This window comes from Scatophagus argus, chromosome 8 (genome assembly GCF_020382885.2).
Source record: "Scatophagus argus isolate fScaArg1 chromosome 8, fScaArg1.pri, whole genome shotgun sequence".
Lineage (NCBI taxonomy): Eukaryota > Metazoa > Chordata > Actinopteri > Scatophagidae > Scatophagus > Scatophagus argus.
The window spans coordinates 25608470-25626127 of NC_058500.1; the positions used below are offsets into that span (position 1 = coordinate 25608470).

Here is a 17658-nt window from a genome sequence, read left to right on the forward strand (position 1 = left end):
ACCCGCTGTATACAATTCAGTTTCAATTCAATTCAGTTTATTTATATAGCGCCAATTCACAACAAAAGTTATCTCATGACACTTTCCAATTAGAGCAGGTCTAGACCAAACTCTTTAATTAAATTGTGAAATAGAGAGAGCCCAACATTCCCCCTTGAGCAAGCACTTGGCGACAGTGGCGAGGAAAAACTGCCTTTTAGAAGGCAGAAACCTCGGAGCAGACCCCGGCTCAAGATGGGCGGCCATCTGCCTTGACCGGTTGGGTTGAGAGAGAGAGAGAGAGAGAGAGAGAGAGCGAGCAAGGGAGAGAGGCAGAGGGGGTGGGGTGTGAGAGAAGGAGCACACAAGCAGAGATGCATAGCAGCAGTAATAATACCAGAAGTATCGAAATGTAGATAATGACAATGACAATGAAGTATACAGAAGGTATTATGGTGATTTTGATAACAATGGTAGTAACAATAATGGTAGTAGCTGTACTGAGTCTTAACAGATTTAAATCAGATTAGGACTAAACAGTAGTAATTGCAGTAGGTTTTGAGCAGGACGACAGCAGGACCGCAGCAGGAGGTCCAGTCATGATCGCTAGGAATCTGCGGGATAAGAAAGCACAGGGACTCCAGGGAAGAAGTTGAGTTAGTAATATGCATTAATGGGACATGAATGTGTGCAGAAGGAGAGGGAGAGGAAGAAAGAGCTCAGTGCATCATGGGAGGGCCCCCGGCAGTCTAAGCCTATAGCAGCATAACTAGGGGCCGGCCTAGGCCAGCCCTAACTATAAGCTTTATCAAAGAGGAAAGTTTTTAGTCTACTCTTAAATATAGAGAGGGTGTCCGCCTCCCGGACCGAAACCGGAAGATGATACAGAGAGATTATTATCCAGACCATGTACGCATTAACTGAGTCAGATGTGCAGAATTCAGGTTCATTGTCATTGAGTGTCCCTGGCCTTGCTGATTAGGCCAGCTGCAGTTAAGGAGAAATACTGTAGTGGCATCAGGAATATAGATTGACTTGTAAATTGTAAGATTTGCTTTCCGTCTTCACCACAACCGTCCAGTATAACACCGGCGTTAGTGCTGATGCCGCGTCAATTCACCTGTCACACACTCCATTTTACTGTCACTTGTGTATAAGACCATGAGATACTTGAATCCCTTCATTCCTTGGGGCAGCCTCTCAGTGCCAACCCAGAGGGAGCAATACACTGTTTTCGGAGAACCTTGGTCTCTTTGAGGTCCTAACTCTTATCCTGACTGCCTCACACTTTGTTGTAAACCACTCCAGTTTGTGCTGAAGGTTACAGTGTGATGAAGCCAAGAACCACATTATCTGCAAAAAGCAGAAACAGTTTCGAAGTTCCCCAAGCAGATGCTCTCTCAGATAGCCCAGATATCGCTCTTGTCCTGTCATGAACGTATTTACAAAAACAACTTAACTGAATTGATATTTGTGATGTTCATCACCTAGAGTGAGCTTGAGCGAGTGGAAGAGGAGCAGACAATAGAGGAGCTGCAGAGTCTCAGAGAAATAGTCTACGACTGGTTTCGGAAGCAAGAAGAGATTGCTGAGGTAAGCTTCCTTAATTCATACGGGTGTTTAATGGTGCTTAAAATTAAGATTTTAGGCCACCAGTCGTCTTTGTGGCCTTTCGATTCAACTCTGAATCAATTCTAAATCTTTCACTGATCTACTAAACATGTCTTTATTTTTATTGTTGTTATGAGTTATTTTCAACCTGTGTACTTTCTCTGTCTCCTGTTTTAGAATGTGCGAGAGCCCAGCAGTGACCCCCAGACCTGTTCACCCACCACAGCTATCCCCAAGAGTGGGAGCTCAGGGATGATCCAGTACCTGCAGTCTTGGTTCCCGGGCTGGGGAGGCTGGTATGGAGAGTCACAGGACCCAGACAGGCCTGAAGAGCTCCTGCCAAGTTCTTCCTCCTGGGATATTCTAGGTGAGAAACTTTGAGGAGGGCTGTAGTCAGCTGCCAAACTCCTGTGCAGTTTGCAGTTTGGCAGCAAATGAAACTATCCAGCAACACACAGTCTAGTCAGTCACCATCCAGGATGACTTACAGTTGGACAGTCAGGTGGATCAAATGTTGACCTAAGCCCACAGGAAGCTTTTTGCGCTGTGTCTTGGATAATTGTGAATTTAAGGTTTTGCTCTGTTTTAAATTTAATATTTTCTGGTCTCTTAATATAGTTGTTTGTCATAACAGCAAGCAATAATTCAGTGTTTTCAAGGTATTCTGTCTGTCCAACTGATGATATGATGCTTCTTCAGCAGAGACAGAAGACTTGTTCGATCCACTGGAGGATTCTCACACACTCAACACGTTTACCAGGCGAGATCATCTGTTTGCTCGTCTGGAGTTCTTACTGGAGAAGGGTGGAGTTACGCTATTCCACCAGGACAAGACAGGGCACACACTACACGAGAGTGGGGTCATCCAGTTGGAATTCTCAGGTACACAGGAGCAGTGTTTGGACAGATGGAAACATACAGTTACATCCGTATATATTGGGACAAGTATAAGGTTTTTGGGATTTGGCCTCTGTACACCACCACATTGAATTTGAAATGAAGCACTCAAGATATGTGCGAAGTGAAGACATTCTGCTTTAATTCAAGGGGTTTGACAAAATTGTGGTATTAACCATTTTGGAATTTCATCCATTTCTATACACCCACCCCAATTTTGGTGGCTCATAGATAATGGGACAAATAATTACAAATATAAGGATTGTTTTTAATACTTGGATGAAAATCCTTAGCAGCCAGTGGCTGCCTGAAGTCTGGAACCCATGGATATGCTTTGCCAGGCCTTTACTGCACCTGCCTTCAGCTGTTGCTTGTTTTTGTTCTTTCTGCCTTCAGTCTAGTCTTCAATAAGTGAAAAGCATGCTCTGTTAGGTTAAGATCAGGTCACTTATCCAGTGAAAAATATCTAATTTCTTTGCCTTGAGAAATTCGTGGGTTGCCTTTGCTGTGTGTTTTGGGTTATTACCCACCTGCAGTATGAAGTGGCATCAGTTTTCAGCATTTAGGAGATTCTGAGCAGAGAGTAAAGCCCTAAACACTTCAGAATTCATCTTGCTACTTTAATCAGCAGTAAGGTCATCAGTAAACACCAGTGACCCCGTTCCATTGGCAGCCATACATGCCCACGCCATAACACTGCATCCACCATGTGGTATACTTCAGATCATGACTTGTTCCTTTCCTTCTCCATGCTTTTCTCTTTCCATCATTCTGGTACAAGTTAATCTTGTTTTCATCAGTCTAAACAATGTTATTATAGAACTAGCTAGGTCTTTTCTAGCAAAGTCTAATGTGGCCTTTCTTTCTGGTCACCAGTGGTTTGACAGTGACACGCTTACCTCCTCGAGAGTGTTTTTGACTTGGCTGGATGTTATGAAAGGATTTTTCTTCACCAATGACAGAATTCTGTAGTCATCCACTTTAGTTGGTCTGTGGTCTCCCAAGCTTTTTGGTTTTGCTGAGTTTCCCTGTTAATTCCTACTTTTAAGAATGTTCCAAATTTTTGTTTTGGCTGCTCCCCGTATTTTTGCAAAGCCTAACGATGGCCTCTTCTGCTTGCATAGACATCTTTTGGACATTGTGTTGATCGTTCAGTTGAAACCTACCAAATGCAAATGTAACACTCAGAACCAACTCCAGACCTTTATCTGCTTGATTTGTCGTGGACTAATGAGGGAACAGGCCATACCTGGCCATGAAACTGCTCAGCCATTTGTTCCATCATTTTTGAGCCACCAAAAATGGGGTTGGGTGTATAGACATGACTTTAATTCCTCAATGGTGAATGCCACACTTTTGTCAAACCAGTTGAATTAAAGCTGAAAGTTTTCAACTCTTTCATTTCAAATTCAGTGTGGTGGTGTACAGAGGCCAAATGTCAAAAAACGTAAACAATATATATACGTGTGTGTGTTTGTATAAATATAAATGTATGTACATTTGCAAGAAAAAGTATGTGAACCCTTTGGAATTACTTGGATTTCTGCATAAATTGGTCATAAAATATGTTCTGATCTTCATCTAAGTCACATCACTAGACAAACAGTCTGCTTAAACTAATACCACACAATTTTTTGAACACAAAAGTTGAACACAACATGTAAATATTCATAGCGCAGGGTGGAAAAAGTATGTGAACTCCTAGGCTAATGACTTCTCCAAGAGCTAATTGGAGCCAGGAGTCAGCCAACCTGGAGTCCAGTCAATGTGATGAGATTGGATGTGTTGGTTAAAGCTGCCCTGCCCTATAAAAAACACACACCAGTTTGCTGTTCTCAAGTGGCATTGCCTGATGTGAACCATGCCTCGCACAATAGAGCTCTCAGAAGATCTACGATCTAGAATTGTTGACTTGCATAAAGCTGGAAAGGGTTACAAAAGTATCTGAAAAGTAAAGCCCTGATGTCCATGTGTCCACGGTAAGACAGACTGTCTACAGATGGAGAAAGTTCAGCACTGTTGCTACTCTCCCTAGGTGTGGTTGTCCTGTAAAGATGACTGTGAGAGCACAGCGCAGAATGCTCAATGAGGTGAAGAAGAATCCTAGAGTGTCAGCTAAAGACTTACAGAAATCTCTGGCACATGCTAACATTATTGTTGACAGATCTACAATAAGTAAAACATTAAACAAGAATGGAGTTCATGGGAGGACACCACAGAGGAAACCATTGCTGTCCAAAAAACACATTGCTGCATGTTTAAAGTTTGCAAAAGAGTACCTGGATGTTCCACAGCACTACTAGCAAAATATTTTGCGGACAGATGAAACCTAAATTGAGTTGTTTGGAACGAACACTCAACGCTATGTGTGGAGAAAAAAAGGCACAGCACACCAGCATCAAAACCTCATCCCAACTGTGAAACATGGTGGAGGGGGCATCATGGTTTGGGGCTGCTTTGCTGCCTCGGGGCCTGGACGGATTGCTGTCATTGACGGAAAAATGAATTCCCAAGTTTATCAAGACATTTTGCAGGAAAACTTAAGACCATCTATCCGCTAACTGAAGCTCAACAGAGGATGGGTGATGCAACAGGACAATGACCTAAAGCACAGAAGAAAATCAACAACAGAATGGCTTCAAAGGAAGAAAATACACCTTCTGGAGTGGCCCAGTCAGAGTACTGACTTCAACCCGATTGAGATGCTGTGGCTTGACCTCAGGAGAGCGATTCACACCAGACATCCCAAGAATATTGCTGAACTGAAACAGTTTTGTACAGAGGAATGGTCCAAATTGTGCAGGTCTGATCTGCAACTACAGGAAACGTTTGGTTAAGGTTATTGCTGCTAAAGGAGGGTCAACTAGTTATTAAATCCAAAGGTTCACATACTTTTTCCTCCCTGCACTGTGAATGTTTACATGTTGTGTTCAATAAAAACATGAAAACTTAGAATTTTTTGTGCGGTATTAGTTTAAACAGGCTGTGTTTGTCTAGTGATGTGACTTAGATGAAGATCAGAACATATTTTATGACCAATGACATTTCATGACATTCATGACATTTACTTTGCAGATTCTCACTGAAGGCATCAGAGCTATGAATGAACACATATGGACTTATGTAGCAGAAAAGTGTGAAATTACTCAAAACATGTTTTACATTTTAGATTCTTCAAAATAGCCACCATTTGCTTTGGTTACTGCTTTGCACACTCTTGACATTCTCACGATGAGCTTCAAAATGGTTTTCCCACAGTCTTGAAGGAGTTCCCAGAGATGCTAAGCACTTGTTGGCTCTTTTGCCTTCACTCTGCGGCCCATCTCATCTCAAACCATCTCATCCCAAACCACCTCGATTGGGTTTAGGTCAGGTGACTGTGGAGGCCAGGTCATCTGGCGCAGCACTCCATCACTCTCCTTTTTGGTCAAATAGCCCCTACACAGCCTGGAGGTGTGTTTGAGGTCATTGTCCTGTTGAAAAACAAATGATTGTCCAACTAAATGCAAACTGGATGGGATGGCATGTCGCTGCAGGACGCTGTGGTAGCCATGCTGGTTCAGTGTGCCTTCAATTTTGAATAAATCCCCAACAGTGTCACCAGCAAAGCACCCCTACACCATCATGCCTCCTCCTCCATGCTTCTTGGTGGGAACCATGCATGTAGAGAGCATACCTTCCCCTTTTCTGCGTCGCACAAAGACACGGCGGGTGGAACCAGAGGTCTCAAATTTGGGCTCATCAGACCGAAGCACAGATTTCCACTGGTCTAATGTCCATTCCTTGTGCTTCTTGGCCCAAATAAATCTCTTCTGCTAGTTGCATTTCCTTAGCAGTGGTTTCTTAGCAGCTATTTGACCATAAAGGCCTGATTTGCGCAGTCTCCTTTGAACAGTTGATGTAGAGATGTGTCTGCTACTAGAACTCTCTGTGGCATTTATCTGGGCTCTAATCTGAGGTGCTGTTAACTTGTGATATCTGAGGCTGGTGACTCAGATAAACTTGGTCCTCCTTTCCTGGGGTGGTCCCCATGTGAGCCATTTTCGTCATAGCGCTGGATGGTTTTTACGACTGCACTTGGGGACACTTTAAAGTTTTTGCAATTTTGTGGGCTGACTGGCCTTCAGTTCTTAAAATAATGATAGGCTGTTGTTTCTCTTTATTTAGCTGATTGGTTCTTGCTATAATATGAATTCTAACAGTTGTCAAATAGAGCTGTCAGCTGTGTACCAACCTGATCTCTGCAAAACACAGCTGATAGTCCCAACCCCATTAAGAAGGCAAGATATTCCACAGATTAACCCTGACAAGGCACACCTGTGAAGTGAAAACCATTTCAGGTGACTACATCATGAAGCTCATTAAGAGAAGGCCAAGGGTTTGCAGCGCTGTCAAATAAGCAAATGGTGGATACTTTGAGCAATCTAAAATATAAAACATATTTAGAGTTATTTAACATTTTTTTCCATTGCTACATAATTCCATATATCCTGTTTCATATATTTGATGTCTTCAGTATGTATCTACAATGTAGAAAGTAGTAAAGATCAAGAAAAAACAGAATGAGAAGGTGTGTCCAAACTTTTGACTCGTACATATATATATATATATATATAGTATATATAGATGTATATACATATGGATATGGATGTATATACCTAACTGTATTTAAGAATTAAGGGCTAAATATGTAGTTTTTGTATTGTTGAAGAATAGACTATATACTATTTTTATCACTATGTGTTTGGTATTATTTAAACATTTTAAGTGCATAGACCATTGCATGTGGGTATGGATAAAACCTTTTATTGGGGTAGTTTGTTCCATAGGACAGATAGGACAGACAGTTAACTACAATATACAGAGTCTGTGTACTGCTGCCTCCATTTGATTTAGTTTGACTTCGTTTCCACAGGAGTGAAGGTCATTTTGGAGTCTCTTCCTCGCTCCGAGTCCTCCCTGCTGTCTGTTAAACTGGGTGGCTTGTTCCTGAGAGACTTGACTACTCAGGGCACAATCTTTCCTGTCCTGGTGTCTCCCAAAATGGTAAGCAGTGATGGAAAGAGGTGACCAGTGAGTTCATGATGTGAAGAAAATTTTTGAAGAAGAGAACTGCAGTTTTTCAAGCACATAATTATTATTTATATTATTTCCAACTGAATGTTGTATTAGCTTTTAATGTCTGTCCTCTCTTGTAGGACAAATTTGTTGTTGCCATAAACAAGCCATCTGGCCAGTCCAGCAGCATCCCTGGTAAGATATTTGTTTTATGTTATGACAATTGATTGAATTGTGGAAGAAATAAAAAGGCTGTGAAACCATTTTTACTAAGGCAAGTAGTTTACTTCATTCCAAGCAAGTAGTTTACTTCATTGCTTGAAAACATGTCCATCAATATGGACCAAACTGTTTGTTCTGTCTTGTTAGACTCATGATAACAGAAGAAGTTTTTTATAAATGACAAGACATATAAATAAATACAAAATACAGGCTATGCTGACAAGTTCAGATGCTGAAAAGGCTTTTGATTCTATTGGATGGAAATTCCTGTTTAATTTTATGAAGAATTCTCTGTTCAACCAAGCGACGGTTAAGATGATAAAAATTCGATACAGCAGGCCTTTAGATAGATTGAAAATCAATGGCAAGCTCACTGAGCTGACTCTTTAAGTGCCCTTAATTGTCATCACCTTTGACTGACATGGTTTTGAAATGGGGACTGATGATTCAAATCCTTGATGTGGAGGAGGAAGTCCAAAATTTTCACATTGTTTGTTGTAATGACAATGCCTCTACGTGGCGTTCACAGAACTTTTGGCTGTTTGACAGTCTGTTTACAAAATACTAGTCCAACCAGAGAGATGTGGTCACTCTCTATACTATTGATGTGGAAACAATCAAATTTTGGATGCTTTATGAGTAGCAGCACGCCACACTCTCACCAGCTTTCACTAAAATGTTTTTCCTCTAACAGATATCATGTTTGTTTTGTTTTTCTTTTTCTGTTGTCAGAGTGCGATTCTTCATTGCCAGTGTTTGAGATGATTTATGAGCGTAACCCCGTGAGGAGTAAATTTGAGAGAAGACTGGAAGTGAGCACCAGTCCATTGAACATCATCTATAACCCACAAGCAATCAAAAAAGTTACTGAGTTCTTCTATAAAGGAAGAGTTCATACTTCGGGTAAGTACTTAAATATGCTGTCCTTTTTTTTGGTGAAGTTTTACATTTTACCCAAATACTCAGGAATTGCATTTACTCACAGGATGTTTAGTTTCTATGGGGGGGCAGAACAATGACAGAATTCTGGCAAATAAATTTGACATAGAAAACACTGGCATTGAAACATTTGTATTTAAATATTTGAAACTGAAGAAGATTCACTGAAAAATAAAGCACAGACAAAAAATTTTTGATATTTGTGTTGATTTTGTTTTTTTTTATTTTTGTTTTTCAATGTCAGTTTCAGTGTTTTTTGGACTTATAATTTTTTTACTCTCCGCTTTCAACTCTCTGTTTCTTTGGTGAGGAAAGGAGGGGGTCAAAGGGGATTGGCAAAGACAGTGATTTGCCTTTGATGCTTGGTGCTCAAATGCAGTAAAGGTTGATGGACTGTGTTTCCTAGATGTGAAACTTTTAATGTGAAGATGGTAACCATTACCATCTTGTTGTACCTATTAAGGTTCATACAGACAAAAAATATTAGAGATGAGTCCAGTTGTTGAGTAAAGTGGCTTTCATTGTAATAAGCCCTGAACTGCCATACTGGTGGGTTAGTCTCACATAGTCAGTGTATCTGTACCCTTCGTTTTAATGCTGTGCCTATCTGTCCTTTTCAATGAACAATTTTCCTAACCAGCTGCATTTGTTTTCTCACTCCATGCTGTTCCTGTTGCTATTCTGTCATGTTTTTGACACAGGATTTATTTGTTATTTGTGGTCTTTGCAGTTTATATCTAAGTGAAATTACAAAACTTTCTGTTGAGTGCTTTTCCTTTAGCTGTTGATGAAGTGGCTTTTGCCACTGCATGTTATTGTACAAATGCTGTATATGAAAATGCCGTGAGAAACATTTGTTGTGATTTGACTTTTATTATTGACTTGACTTGTTTTATCACTCCAGGCATTCACCTTCTAAGTTATTTTAGGCTGCATAGTACTAGTATAATTTCCTCGTTTACTTACGATGCTTTTGCAGATTATTGTATTTTAAACATGTTTCATTAATGTCCAGGTTTTGGCTATCAGTCAGAGTTGGAGCTGAGAGTGGCAGAGGCTGCCAGGAGGCAATACAATAAGCTGAAGATGCAAACTAAGGCAGAGATCCGACAAACCATTGATCAGCTGCTTGTGGGAGAGTTTATTGTAAGACAGATTCACTAGATGGTAACATGAAATGATTATCAATTGAATAATTTCTGAATACCACCGATGTTTGTGTTTTGTAGGAAAACAGTAAACGTTGGACTGTGAAACTAGACATTTGTGCACCCCAGGTGATTTTCCCAGATGACTTCCAGTCAGAGGACCCAATGCTAGTTGTAGTCGATTTAGGCAGAATTTTCCTCACAAACTCTCAAGGTAAACCAATCAACCATTTTACTATAAAATTAAAAGAATATATTCATTCCTGGACCTAATTATCTTTCTAACATAGCTAATAGCTTTTGATATTCATTTTCCTTGAAGATGAGACCAAGGCCAGCTCAAAAGCCCCTCAACCTGAGAGGGAAGACATGAGCGATGATGAGTACCAGACACCCCTTGCCACCCCGCCAGAATCTCCCTCACCTGAACTAGACACGCCTTTGAAAGAACAGCCCAGAAGCTCGGAACTTTCCAACATGAGATACCCTGAAAACGCGCAGGCTTACAGCAGAAAGCTTTATGAGAAATACTCCTTGTCCTTTAAGGACCTGCAGATAATGGTTGGTCGCTGTAAGGACAACTGGAAACATCTTCAAGAGAGTGAGGTAGGGCCTACTCATGTTGTGGAGAAGTTTAATGTCCTGCTGCAGCTTGAGCAGAGACTGCGCTACACGTCAGACCCCCAGCTCCCTGGGGCAGTTCTGTCAGGAGCCCTACCAGATCTCAAGGTTCATATCAACCTTGAGAAGATGACTGCCCTGAGGAGTTGTTTGGCTAGGCTTAGCAATTCATCTGTAAGTGAGGGGGACAAAAGCCAAGAGAGAGGCCCAAATATAATGTCTCCTGACCCCCTTACCCTCCGCCATGACAAGATCTTTCAGAGGGAGGACAGTTCCTGGAATCTGCATGGTTCAGCCAAGAACCTAACACAGAGTGTGACGACTTTAGAGCAGCACACACGGGAAGTGTTAGTGGAATCCCGTCTACTTCTAGCTGAATTCAACATTAACTACATGCAGCTTGGTGTAGAGAGTGATGGCCACTACATATCTGTTCTCAAGGTATTTGGGACAAATGCTCATTTTGTCAAACGGCCATATGATGCTGAAGTCTCTCTGACTGTCCATGGTCTTCTCCTGGTGGACACCTTGCAGACCTATGGCTCAGACTTTGACCTCCTTGTGGCTTCTCATAAGCATCTCAGTTTTGACATTCCCACAGGCAGCCTCAGAGAGAGCAAGCCTTCATCTCCTCTGTCATCCGAAGACAGGTCTCCCCAGCATCAGGGCCACTATACTGAGTCATCCTCTAGTATGCCCATGGAAAAACCTTCCCCCTTCAGTTCATTTCTGAAAGACCAGGAAGCCCTGATTAAGCTTGAGTACCAGTTTGTGAGCTCAGCGTGCCCCTCCATGAACCTGGACAGCTCCCTTCAGGTGACAAGCATGCAAGTCAATAATTTGGACATAATTCTCAACCCTGAGACCATGGTGGAGCTACTTAAGTTTCTCCAGAAATCTTTCCCCAAAGAACATAGCACCTGGACATCTTCAGTGCAACAACATGCACAGCAACCTGGCAGCGAGGAAGGGGAAGAGCCATATAAAACCACCTGTGACCAGAACAAAGAGCTGACTGTTGAGATCCACCGCCTCAACCTGCTTCTCCTTCGCACCGTGTCCAGTGGCACTGTCCTGGGTGCAGAAAAGAAAGGGTTGAAGATTGCCACTGCCAGCATCACTGGCACCAAGGTCAACGTGTCCATGGGGAATCGCTTGGACATCAACGGTTCGCTTGGGTCCATGCAGTTGATTGACCTGACCCAAGAAGGAGGCCGGAGCCAGTTTGTGGTCAGCATTGGCAGTGTTGAGGACAGCTCCTCTACTCATGGTGGTTTAATGTTTCTTGCTGGTACACAAAATTCTCACTCAGAAGCTTTAAATTTTCGCCTCATGGAGAAATCCCATGGGGAGTGTTCTTTGCAACTTCAAATGGCATCCTTGCACTATAACCACTCAGCCAAGTTCCTGAAGGAGCTGAGTTTGTCTGCCAATGAGGTGGAAGACAATTTCCGCTCTATGCTGAAAAGTGCTGCCTCCAAAGTGTCAACAGTTCTAGCCACTAAGACAGCAGAGTACAGCGGTATGGTTTCACTCTTTGAGACTCCCTCACGGAGGACTCGAACTCAGAGTCAAAGCTGGGCTTATCCATTTGAGGAAGAGGATAATCTTCCTATGGAGGAACCCGAATCCACTGTAGACACATTCTTGGTCAAGCTGACCCTTAACATCAGCATTGAATCACCAGTTGTGTCCATTCCCCGTAAACCTGGACACCCTGAGCTATTGGTGGGTCATTTGGGAAGCATAAGAATCTACAATTTTATTACTGGACAAGACTCTGAAGGAGAACTGTTGCAGGTGTTGGTGAAGGATATTCGACTGTATTCACTCAACATGAGCCATTTGGTTTTGAAGAGAGCACCTAAAGGGGATACCCCTGGCAGCATGTCACCATCCCACAATGGGAGCATCAGTCAAGATGAACCGCAGTTCACACGTCATGACTTCTTTGAATCCCTCAGCCACGGTAAAGGTAAGAATGCTGTTTTTTTTCTCCTACATTACATTACATTTTAGGATTTTGGTATATTTTGAATGCTTAATTCTATGTACTTGGTAATTTACAGTATATAATGCAAAGATACATTATATGCTCACACATAATTTATTTTCTTCATCAGCCTTCCATATATTGAAAGACACCACAATACAGTTCACCCTGGAGAAAGTTCCCAGTGATGAAGACACCCAGTTTACCTTCCTCACCACAGAAGAGACCTACAAGAGCACAGGGCTGCTAAGAGTTGAGGGCAAATTTGTCAACCCGGTTCAGGTATAAATTTTATGTTTAAATTTTATCTAAACATTATCTGCTATGAATATTAAATAGAAGCCGGCATGCAAATAGCAGTCACGTCTCAAATACTAATGGTGTTTATATTGTGGCCAACTTATTACAAAGACTAAGACTAGACAAAGACTAGTCCCCAGTAGGACCAGTAACTAAATATAGAGACAGCTATAGGTTTACTATAATGGTTCATAAAGTAGCTAACCCACAGCACTATTTCCATTCATACAATTGGTTGGAATCACTTTCAGTGATTTGTTGAACGATAAAAACACTGATAGCCAATTAAAATCTGTCTGTATAGTCTTTGTAAACATGGTTTCTAGCTGTAGCTAACCTCTTTGTAATGTGGTCTGTTTTTTAGATGGGAAACTCTCATCACTCAGTCTTGGCTATTGTGATATACATTACACCTTTATATAAGCATGTAGCTCACATAATATTAGGCTGTAGATTACACATGAAAATTAAATTTTACTGCCAAACACTCATTGGCACTGATAAAGTTTCTCAAGTTTGTTTAATTCTAACTGATTTAATCGCCAGAATGCCATTAAATTGATGCTGACTCATACAAAAGTATAAATGAAATTTGTTTTCAAAAGACAGCAACTCTAACAGTGTTGGATTTATGTAACTTATGTTTAAAGAATTTTGTGATTATCTTTACATTTCTCTGCACAACATACAGCAGCAACAGGTCATAAATATTCATTTACCTACCATTAAGCTGCTGATAAAGCTGGAGCATGCCACATACTTGGTGTCACTGTCTAATGAAGTTGTCATTTATCAGTGTGGATGCTCACTCCGTCATCTTTATAGTTATCATTCCTGATGGAAGGACAGGCAGGCATTGTTATTTAAAGATATGTATCTAGCTAACATTAACTTCATAACATGAAGTTAACCCTGGTTTAGAATTATCAAAATCCATGCACCTGAATGTACCACAAAGTCCCTATGTGTTTACACAACTTGTGCATTCCTGACACTGCACTTTCTTTGGTCCTCAGCAATACACCCACCAATTGTGGCAGATTTTCACCTTCAACTTAGAACAGAATCTTTGATCCAACTGGTAGTGATAATAATTAAAATGGTAATTTTAATTATTTTGACTCTCTAGACATCATCTCAGCATTACATGAGCTTGACTGACATGTCCTCAATCACTTGTCCTCATTCAGCTATTAGTTTCTTAGTGTTAAACTAGGACTGATTATAAAGGAACAATTCACCCAAAAAATGAAGATTTGGTCTTATGTATGCCTGTTTATCTACCCATGTGCCATTGGAAATTCTGGTGAAATTTCTTAGGAAACAAAAGAGTTCTACAGCTCCACAGGGCCTGAAGCTGAGGAACCTGTTTTGAAGTGTCTAAAAATAACCAAAAACACAAAGAGGTTCCATACAGTTTGTCAAGCATAATCCAAGTGTCTGTGTGCTTTGGTATCTTCAACTTGAGTGGAGGTCTTACAAGTCAGTATAAGTGAAAACATTGGTGTGCCTGTGCAGGGACCTTCAGTGTTCAAATGTTTGATATGGGGTTTCTGATTGGTTATTAATTGTATCAATATTTGACACTTTGGTGATAGGTGTTCCTGTGCAAGCCTGTGTATGAACAAGTCCTCCAGACACTGGACAACTTATCCCTGATTGAAGAGCAACATGTCACGCCCAGTCAACCGCCCACACCCCCACCACCAACTCCTTCCATCACCAGACCTCACCGCTTTCCTGACCCCCAGGGAGGGCTTTTTGCAAGGGACCCTCCCCATATAAGTTTCTCCCATTCGTCTCTTTCCTCTCCTTTGCCTCTACAGTCTCCCAAACCTGCTCCTCACTCTCCCTCATTCACTCAGATCAAAGTCACCTTACATGTGGCAGAATTGCAGGTTCAGCTCACTGCTGACCTGACCCAGGGCTCTCAGGGCTTAGTCAGTCTGCGCTTCCAGGATCTAGAGGGAGACTTTACCAAAGACCACCCTCACCTACTGGCAGTCCAGCTGGCTCTGCGCTCTCTGCTCATGGAGGATCTCTTGGAGCAGAACCCTGAGTCTAAGTACAAGCATTTGATGGTGTCTCGTGGAGCTCCCAAGCCCTCCACCTTCAATCCAAAGGAGTACCTTTCGCAAAGCTGTCCATCAGCATCCAATGCCCTGTATCCAGACATGCCACGGTCACTGCCTGCCCACATGGAGGAGGCCCAGAATGTCTTCCAGCTCTATCAGAGGCATCTCGGCACCCCTTCAGCTAGTAGTCGCAAATCCAAGAGGGACCCAGACTGTCCTAGCACTCCACCGCCCTCTCCCACTCACCATACCCTATTCCCTCAGCCATCTCCGGACTTTGATGATTCATTAGTTCATATCAATGTGCTACTGGTAGACCAGAACCATCCCGAGTTCAAAACACGCTTTGGCAGCGTGGGAAGAAGTGTGGATGTTGACTTTAACTGCCTGGATGTTTTGATCACACTACAGACATGGGTAGTTATCCTGGACTTCTTTGGTATTGGCTCCACAGCCAATAATCATGCAGTGAAGGTGCACCCTCTGTCACCTGACCCTGTGCTAGGACATCCTCTATACGAGCCAGACATCAGTGAGAAGGAGATAACAGAGACCGTCAACACTAAAATTGACCTTAAGGTAAATCACTAGATCCAGTGCGACTAGGTGGAGTGGTTTTGCAGTCTAAATAATGTAGTTTCAGGTTCATGTTCAGTAGGATTGGATGGATTCATATGAATCAATAATGTCTTTTCCTATGCCACGCTGACCTGCATGACTGAAAGATTGTTGTAATTTATTTTACGGTTCATGTCTGGGATAGACTGTTGTGCTACACTGCACTAACAGGGATAGAAATAGCTGCTTTATTTTACGGAGCCATTCAAGATCGTGTTCAGCTGATTGTTATTGTATGGTAATACAACACCCAATGTGGTGGCTAATAACTTTTGCAATAAGTTCTTTTTGAAAATACATAATTCAAATATTTATCCTCTCTCTGTCACTCTTCGTGAAGCTTTAAGAATTATTTCTTAAGTGAATGCTTTATGACTTAAGTTGTATTTTTTTCTTTTAGGTTCATTCTTTGTCTCTTGTGCTGAACAAGAAGCTCAATGAGCTTGCCAGGGCTAGTGTATCCAAGTTATCCGCTCATCTACAAATGCTGGGTGTGTATGAAACTTATATTCACTCTATTTATGTAAAACTACTCTTCCATATATCAATTTGTTTTTTCCTACCTATGTTGAAATTAAGTTGAAGTTTAATGTAGTCACATTATGTGTGATAATGCAGATGGCGACCTGACATTACAAGGCAGTTTAAGAAGTTTGTCCCTAAGTGACCTTACCCCACATGGTGATCTCTACAGAGAGCGTTTTGTCACCCGTGGAGGGGAGGCTCTCATTTTCAACATCCACAAGTAAAAATCACAGAATCATCAACAGATAATTACTCTGCATGATACTGAAGAATAAGAACATGGAAGAATTGATCTTTTTTTTAAGTCACATTTGTGTTCTGATCATTTCAGATATGGACAGCCTGATCCATACCTGGAGCGGGAATGTGACATCAGGGTGTCCTTGCAGATGGCCTCAGTGCAGTATGTCCACACCCAGCGCTTCCAGGCCGAGGTGGTGGCCTTCATCCAACATTTCACCCAGCTACAGGATGTCCTTGGCAGGCAGCGGGCTGCAATGGAGGGCCAAGCTGTGAGTACTACCTGCATGAGAGAGTTAACTCTAACTTAACTCTGCATATTATCCAATAATATTTAAAATAGCATTTTTCTGATCTTCGTCACCCTTTTCATTTTGCTGTCTTTCTCTTGCCTCTCCCTGCAGGTGCGGGATCATCCTCAAAGGGCTTCCAGGGTTTTGCTGGATATTGAGGCTGGCGCCCCGGTTATCCTCATCCCAGAGAGCTCGCGCTCGCCTAGGGTCATTGTGGCCAACCTTGGTCAGTTGAGAGTGCAGAACTGCTTTCTGCCAGCTGGGGCTCGTGGCACTTTTTCCCTCAAAGACAAGGTAGAGAAACTCACCATGGCACATGCCTTTTTCCCTTCTCTGGTGAGTCATGCTGCCTGTTCATCCATTTGCAGAGTGATCAATGACTGTGCTTTGTGTAACTCTTCTTTTGTCTGATTTCTCTGTATTCAATTATGAATATAATGGTATTACCCATGCCACTTGGTTTTTGGTGCGACCTACATACTATTCTGGCTTCCTTTATTGAAAAAAATCATCATCATCTTGTTATTTTAGTGACTGACCCTTGATCTGAATTTCAAGGGTTCACTGAATACAGCATTGCCTGATGGTTTACTGAAGAATGTAAAGTATGCATCCAGAACTTGTTTCTGTTTTTTCACTCATCACAAAATGAGTGATGCTTTTACAAAAGCAGTCTAACATTTTGGTTAATATCCTTGTTAGCTTTTTCACCGAGCATCAGATGAGAAGATTTAAGTCCAGGTTTCGATTATTGAAGCTAATCCAATTTGTTTCGGTTCAAGTTTAATTAATTTTTTTTTAAATTCAGTTTATGTATGTAGCACCAAATCACAACAAAAGTTGTCTCATGACACTTTCCAATTAGAGCAGGTCTAGACCAAACTCTTTAATTTGATTTTTGGTACAGAGAAACCCAACAAAACCCCCATGAGCAAGCACTTGCCGACAGTGGCGAGGAAAAACTTAAGGTTACTTCTGTAACACTGGGTTCTCTGAGTAGCATGAGTGAGATGTCTCACTGTGGGATACACCCCTTGCGTATTCACAGAAGCATTTGTACCACTAATCCAGCCCTGAGTGGCTGGCAGTCATGGCGTCAGCATCTGGACCTTGCTCTTTATAAGTGACAGACACAGCGT

The 17658-nt window shown here is 41.8% G+C and overlaps 1 protein-coding gene across 7 annotated transcripts in view; it reads left to right on the top strand.

The window, feature by feature from the left end:
• The window catches only part of vps13d (vacuolar protein sorting 13 homolog D), a 97144-nt gene that overhangs the window by 9968 nt on the left and 69518 nt on the right, over nt 1-17658 (top strand). For 5 of the 7 annotated variants that reach the window (XM_046398099.1, XM_046398095.1, XM_046398100.1 and 2 more), the window contains exons 11-25: nt 1471-1572; nt 1768-1957; nt 2290-2472; nt 7403-7533; nt 7686-7740; nt 8500-8670; nt 9722-9852; nt 9936-10068; nt 10177-12450; nt 12599-12750; nt 14367-15422; nt 15862-15952; nt 16080-16206; nt 16318-16498; nt 16631-16855. In XM_046398099.1, coding sequence (XP_046254055.1) covers nt 1471-1572; nt 1768-1957; nt 2290-2472; nt 7403-7533; nt 7686-7740; nt 8500-8670; nt 9722-9852; nt 9936-10068; nt 10177-12450; nt 12599-12750; nt 14367-15422; nt 15862-15952; nt 16080-16206; nt 16318-16498; nt 16631-16855 — 5202 coding nt within the window. The remainder of the gene's footprint in view (nt 1-1470; nt 1573-1767; nt 1958-2289; nt 2473-7402; nt 7534-7685; nt 7741-8499; nt 8671-9721; nt 9853-9935; nt 10069-10176; nt 12451-12598; nt 12751-14366; nt 15423-15861; nt 15953-16079; nt 16207-16317; nt 16499-16630; nt 16856-17658) is intronic. The other 2 variants (XM_046398097.1, XM_046398096.1) reach the window with 2 other exon arrangements.